Source organism: Dendropsophus ebraccatus, chromosome 3 (assembly GCF_027789765.1).
Source record: "Dendropsophus ebraccatus isolate aDenEbr1 chromosome 3, aDenEbr1.pat, whole genome shotgun sequence".
NCBI lineage: Eukaryota > Metazoa > Chordata > Amphibia > Anura > Hylidae > Dendropsophus > Dendropsophus ebraccatus.
Window position 1 is genome coordinate 57,605,655 of NC_091456.1, and position 7,651 is coordinate 57,613,305.

At 40.3% G+C, this 7,651-nt stretch overlaps 1 protein-coding gene across 6 annotated transcripts in view; it reads right to left on the reverse strand.

Annotated features, from left to right (window-relative positions):
* The window catches only part of PCSK5 (proprotein convertase subtilisin/kexin type 5), a 341,536-nt gene that overhangs the window by 271,328 nt on the left and 62,557 nt on the right, over positions 1-7,651 (reverse strand). For all 6 annotated transcript variants that reach the window (XR_011362133.1, XR_011362134.1, XR_011362132.1 and 3 more), the window contains exon 3: positions 5,070-5,183. Coding sequence is in view for 3 of the 6 variants with exons in the window: in XM_069961823.1 (XP_069817924.1) it covers positions 5,070-5,183 (114 nt within the window). In the remaining 3 variants the exon portion in view is untranslated. The remainder of the gene's footprint in view (positions 1-5,069; positions 5,184-7,651) is intronic.

Genomic DNA, 7,651 nt, shown 5'->3' on the forward strand with positions numbered 1-7,651 from the left:
CTAGCTTCAGAGTGGCCTGTCAGCTGACAGGCCACTCTGAAGCTAGAGCGCGTGGGACCCAGGGAGAAATGGACCGCAGGAGCTGCCCTGAAGCATGGATAGGTAAAGTATATAGTTCAAGCAAGAGCTGCAAGGACTTCAGTAACAATGTCCTTGCAGCCCTTGTTAAACGATTATCGGGATGTGTAATAGGCCCAGTAAACGAGTGCCAATCTAGCAGATCGGTGCTTGTTTACAGTTGTTATAGGGCCCCCATCGGCTCGTGTAATACCACCCTTAGTTTAGACCAACTGTTAGCTCACTTGAAAATGCCCAACTAAGTTTATAAAAAAAAAACAAAAAACTTTTGGCTAGGTTCACACTACTTAAAAACCACAGTCGTAGTTCATAACAACAGCTGAAGTTATGAACTATGGCTGTTGTTTTTACGTAGTGTGAACCTAGTCTTTGTCTGTATTTTGAAATAAATGTATAACTAGGTTAAAAAATAAAAATGGTTGAAACATCTAGCATACTAAGGCTGGGTTCGCACTGCTTTTTTTCAAAAATGTAGTTGACCATGGTTTTGTGTACGCTAAAAAAGGATGCGTTTTGAGACCACTTTATTTGCACTAATCTATCTCCACACTGCTAGCTCCTAGTTCGTGGACATGCAGAATGGATCCTGGTAGAGCAGAACTTAACATAGTTACGGTATGTTCACACTGAGCAAAAGTGGTGCAATTTTGCTGGAAAGTTGCCTGGAGTAAATTCTGTCCTTCCTCCTTTTTTGCGGAATATGTGCTTATTCCGCACATATTCCTTCACTTTTGCTCAGTGTGAACATACCAGAGCAGAGAAGTACAGTACTGCTGGCCAGAAAAGCCAATGACTGTGGAGGTGCCAATCGTCCACCATATATATATATATATATATATATATATATATATATATATATATATATTTATTTATTTATTTAGAAAGACTAAAAGTATGTAGTGAGGTATGGAGCTTGCTCTCAAGGGTTCCTGGCTTGACAGCCATCCTAACTATATACATTAGCCCATTAGAAAGGCTATAAAAGATTGGGATAGGCAACTGCTAGTTTTGTCCTTCTTCACGTTTTTATAATGCATAACAATCCTATTTGTGTCCTGTGCCTTTCATTTGTACTTCTGCTTCAAGAGAATTTTTACAGAAAATATTGAAACACAACATGACACTGCGCCGATTCCAGCGCTCGCTGCTGTGTCAGTTCTTGAGATTCATCCAGCTTTGCATTCCAGATGGAGACAGTGCTGATTTATGTGTATGCTGAGCTAAATCTAAATAGTATTTACAAGTTTCTGCCATAGGGTATTTTTCAACTAGACATTTTACTAGGAAAAAAATGTACCATTAATCATAAGGAACCCCTACCAATATTAGGTTTATGCCTAAAGTGTTTGATAAATATATCAATGTTATAGGTGTAATTGCTGCTAAGGGCACATTTTTCTTACAGCATTGGACTGACAGTGCATGTTTGTTTGTTGTACAAAGATCACCAAAGACACAATGACTGCCAAAGATGCAACCATTCATACAATTCCCTGCTCAAATGGGTCTTATGAGTCCAGTGGGTGGAGTGGCAGCTATTTCTGTATGTACACTGACAGTGCCGCTAACTACCAACTCCTCTCTAATTTCCCCTTGATCTCTAAACTCCTGGAACCGTCTCCTCTAGCCTAATCTGCTGTCTCTATGCTACCTCTCTTCTTACCCCTTACAATATGGTTATGCACTCTATACTATATATTAATTGCCTTTAGGCTGTAGCCATGCATCTTTTTTTTTTATTCTTGAGTATAAGGGTGGCATTACATGGCCCAATCATCATGGTGTACTGGTATACTGATTACACGGCTCGATTACTATGCAAGGGCTGCATTATTTGTTATGTCCATTCAGCCCTTGCTTTAAAATAATAAAATTATCCACTTACCTCTCCACGCTCCCCCTATGTCCTCCATCCTTGCCAGTGGGATTCCCTGCTCACTGCAGCCGCTGCTAACACTTCCCGTCCCTAAAGTGAACGGGCTCCTTAGCCAGTCACTGTCTCAGATGGTACATTGACTGAGCGGCTTGTCCCTTCAGAGATGGGTTTCGGTGCCAGAAGTGGCTGTGGTGAGCGGGGAATCCCACAAACAAGCCAGGAGGACACAGGGGATTGGGGGGGGGGGGGTTATAGAGCATGGAGAGACAAATGTACATCTTCATAATTTAATTTACCTTTGCAAGAACTGACAGCCGCATATCACTATTACACATAGACAACGGTCAGAGTAAGACGTACCCCTCAGCTGATCGTTGTCTTTATTACACAAGGCGATATCTACTCAGTTCTGCCTGACTGCACTGATAATCAACCCCCAAGGGGAGGTCTACACGCAATGGCAGATAAGGTGTACCATTGGCCTCTAATCTGGTGCAAATATAAACATGTGAAGGTTTTAAAAGGGAAACATACAAGCAGACCTAGGAAGACATTCCACTGCCAGAACAAAAAACTGCAAGCACTATGCAATGAAACTTTATTTATAGATTGAAAATACAAATGGAGCCCAACCCTAACACCTGAACAAATGGAACAAGGGTTACCATAGACTAAAGAGAAGCCAACATAGAGTGTGGGTGACTGGATAAAAAGAATATTCAGTGATTATTCACCAATCTGCTCTGGTCAAGGACATAATGCTGGGATGAACCATATAAAGATGACTCCTTGAGAAAAACCATCACATTTCCCCACTTATCTGTGATACAGAGTTTCATGTCAGATAAAGGAACAGGGCAGGTTGCAGTCATTAAAATCTCAATGACATGGCCAACAAACAGTGTAGATCTAAAAATAAAAACTGGAACTAGCATAATGTAGAATTTTGTATGTCCTTTTCAAAATCGATGCCTTATCATAAAAAAAAAAAAGGAGCAAAAGCCGAATAATGGGATTTCTTTTGCTGATGACTTCTTTATTGTTTACTTAATTTTTTTTTTCATAATTTTGTCTCTACTTCGTCCTTGAAAACACATCCTAATACAATGCTGTACTTTCATTTGTTGAAAGAATGTTTCAAGAAACATGGACATTTAGCTATTAAACTAACACCCTTATCTTTGCTCTTTGGTAGATTTTAGAATGTAACATATAAAATCAAACTTATACAATCCTGTAAAACTTGATACATAATAAGTGACTGCTAATATAAGACAACGCACACAATGATTTGTGGCGTAAGAAGAAGTTGTTTAATCCCCGCTGATCTTGTGACATTTGTCATATGCTGTGATAAACTGTACGTCTAGCTTTTCTTCAGTAGCGGTGCATCTGTATTTATTCATTCCAAAGCAGTCGACCGCTGTCGTTCTGTGATAGTCTAGCCTGAGAAAGCCTTTCAAAGCACAACATCTCTATTGTCACAGAAATTCCTCTCCTCTCAGACTATACTGCGCCATCCTGACATCTCTGATAGAACTCATCAAGGTTAGCAAAAACTAGAATTGTAAAACTGATGTGTGGCGGCATAACACCCAATGATCACTCTCTAATGCATGAAGACATGCCATTTATATGAAAATGTAAAATACACTTTGGTGTCTGCTTTAGTTTAACTTTACCGATTCAAAACTTTGATAGCTATATAACAAGGACACCGCAATCATTCTACCATCCAGAGATGACTGTTCCGTGTGGTCCTGGCTGCTTACAGATTATATGCACCAATCACTTCATACCCTGTAGGTACCATCAATGGCTCCAAGGTTATGTTAATACATTTATGTAAACCATTTCAGTAACAATCTTTCCATGCTTTACAGATATCTTTCTATAGGTCATTTACAAATGAAGTAGATTATTACTATGTATTTGACTAAATTTAATACTTCACTATTCTTTTACCAGTATGCACATAATAAGCAAATATTATTACATGATAAGCAGGCTGATAAGCAGGCATACTGTAGAAAATCACCACTACATACAACAGGCAATTTTCCCAGTGGGTCTATTTTGTCTTTGTGAGCTTTCAGCTCTCAACAGATTTACAGTGTTGGGTTGATGTACTAATGTGTCACATCTACAAAACTGGGGTGAGAAGGTCTGCTTTTCCCTATTTACCAAAACTCTGAGGCCATGTTCACACATTGTAAAACACAGCAGTACCAGCCAGATGATCTTCATTTCTGATGAATTGGGATGCATGCGCATCGGTGTGGGCCTGCATCCCAATTCACCGCTGCACACAATGGAGCGTGTGGCTGGAGCCGCACGCTCCAATGTGTAAACTGACATGTTTTGTGCGGCTGCTATTCAATTAATAGCGGCCGCACAAAATTGACATGTCAGTTTTTCGTGCGGCCGGTTAGAATCCCAGCCGGAGCGCGTACTATGTGTAAATGCTCCAGCCGGGATTCCATTCATGCACATACAACTTATGTTTTGTATAAATCACGGCCATTGTTGCAAATTGCAACAACGGCCGTGATTTATACAAAGCATACATTGTGTGAACATGGCCTGAAGCAGCGCCATAGAGAAATAAAATAAAAAAAGCTACTATTATCTTCCTTTAATCATAGCTGCTAACCTGAAGTGACTAAACCTCGAGCATGTTTGTCCCCAGCGTGCTCAAGGTTTGCTCATCTCTGTAGCCAACTATGAAAAAAATGGCTTTTTGAGCGACTTTGGCAGCCTCACTTTCAAATATTAGCAAGGAGTTAGGAATATATCCCAAAAGGATGCTATTCAAAAAAGTACAACTTGTCCCGCAAAAAAAAAAAAAATTTGACAACAAACAAAAAAAAGTAATAGCTCTTAGAAGTTAAGAAACTTGGGTAATAAGACCCAAACTGGCTTGGTCACTAACATGTTCATGACAATACTGAATATTGTAACTAAAAATGATGATCTGCTGCGGATCCTGTAGGTGTGAAAGGACTCTTAGAATATACACATTTGTATATATTTTTATAAGTATAAAAGTTAGCTGTGTCATACACCTTGCCATGAAGAAGAGTATAAAAATTGAACATTTCCCAGAAATACTTACAATGTACCACATGCTTGGCCACTTGGGATCGTTGAAAAAAGCAGAATGAATATTACTAACTTTATAATCCCTTTTCGTCCTTCTTTTAACAACCTGCTGTTCTATCCATTCCACCTGCCAAGAAGAGAAAAACATTTGTTAAGGCTTCAAAAACTCGGCAATCGCATGAAATGTTAAGTGCTTAGTACATTTCATCTTGAATCCATTCAGCAAGTTTCATTAATTATAGAACTTTAAGGCACTTATAATATTCAGTAACCACATGGAGGTTCCAGTCAAACAACTAACTACTTTTTAGAGTGACTCTCCAGCTATTATTTAAAGGATACACCATAAATGTCTAAAATGGAAATACATCAAGTTCCCCCCTCCTCCTCCTTCCTACATAACAACTCAGGCACAGGTCACAGAGAATGCCTTTAAAACCGTTTAAACAAAGATGTGAGTTACTCACGCACCCACTGTCTCACTTTTCTTCCCTATCTTGGCAAAAGTAAATGCCCAATTACTAGCTGAGACTGGTCACTGCTGTGGTCAGTGGTCAACAATGGGAAACCATGTGCATTTGCAGTGCCCTATGTGGTACCAGTACAGTGGAACCCCCCCCCCCCCCCCCCCCCCCCCCCGTGTTACTCAATTTTGGAAATTACACCCTTCAAAAATGTATCTAAAGTAAATTACTATTTTCACAAGAACACGAGGATGTGAGCACTCCAATATGTGTTACGCAATTTCTGCTGAGAATGGCAATGTTACATGTGTGACTATAAATTGCTGTCAGGGCACCCAGCAGGGCTCAGAGGAGAAGAAGCGCCAGTTTTACAGCTGGTATAGTGTTAGAGCACCGTGTTACATATGTTATATCCCTGAGGTACCAGTACAGTGGCAACCCCTGAAAAGTGACAGCATTTTGTAAACTACAACCCTCATAGAAGCCATCTAGGGCCGGGGTTTGATCATTTTAGACCCACAGGTTTTTGAGGAACGTTTTTTACATTAAAGAGGTTGTCCAACATTTTTTTCTTATTGGAAAAAGGAATAATGTGTTATCTGTCCCTTAGTTGTTTTCTTTCTGACCTTTTTCCTTCTCTGTGTCCCCGGCCATTCTCCTCTGTTGCTGCTTTTTGGATTTGTGTTTGTTTACATAAAGAACTTCCAGGTCACAGGGGTCAACAGTGACATCACAGCTCTGCAAGCCAATAGCTCCACCCCCTCCTCTCTGAATCTAGCCCCACCCACTCTATCCATAGGCAGGAAATGTCTGTATTACTACGAGTGTGTTTAGAGCAGCATGGTGGCTCAGTGTCTGCCAATTACTTATATTATCAAATAAACTAGTTTTTCTATCTGAATCTTTTATCTCTTGTAGGACTACAAACCCCAGCATACATGTTAGGAGTTGTGGTCCTGGATTACATATACACTACAGTGGGTGGTGTTTCAATGAGCCAGGATTGTGTTTAGATAGAATGGTAACTGATATGAGGTGAAGTATCCTCTCTCCTCTCTATATTATACTGCCATAGCACTGTACATCTTTACAGTACTACTATAATTTCAATATAGGGGGAGATTTATCAAAATGTGGGCAGAGGAACAGGGGAGTTGTTGCCCATAGCAACCAATCAGATCTAAAAATGAAACCTAGAATCTGACTGGTTGCTATGGGCAACTGTTTCCCTGTTCCTCTACACATGTTTTGTTAAATAACCCCCATAGTTCCTTTATTTATATAGCTCCAACCTATTCTGCAGCGCTGTACAGAGATTGTCGGATTGTCGTATCTCATTTTGGTCACTGTCCCCAATGGAGCTCACAATGATAGGGAATGTGTGATAAAATCCATGCAGACATTGAGGGACATATAGGCAGCTGTTATCCCAGGGCCCCAACACTACAAAGCAACATGGCTAACCTCTGTCCCCCCCAGAGCATGGCTAACCTCTGTGCCCCCCCTAAAAACATGGCTAACCTCTGTGCCCCCCACAGCATGGCTAACCTCTGTGATCATGACATATTTAGAGAAATCATGATTTTAACCCTCAGGCCACTATGACGTACCAGTATGTCATGGGGCGGTTATGGGTGTATGACATCCTACCTCACCACAGCAAACTTTCAGATGTTCTCAGACCAGTAGGGAGCAGTCTAACCTGTAATATCAGCATTTTCTCTGGCCAGAAACCCTGGATCCTTTCTGTCTGCTTGTCACACGTTCTGCTCACTTAACCTCCTTGGTTTCTGTTTGTATAGTATAACCTTGTACTCACTATGTTGATAACTGCTCTTCCTTAGTAATGAATAGATAAGAAGTATGGAGAGAGGCCTTGCAGTCTTGTGAGTACAAAAGGAAGCTATTTTACCTAATAAGATATATTACAGAGTTTCGTATATATACACTTGTACTACTGATTTCTGCTAAGTTGTTTGAAATGACAGATACACTTTAAGGGACTCATCTCTCCCTATACACACATAGTCCACAGTCCTCAATGACTAGTTACACCATTCCTGGTGGCTTTAAAAACTATGATGAGTGTTTCAGAATAAATCATAGTTCGCTGTATTACCGACCTTGACTC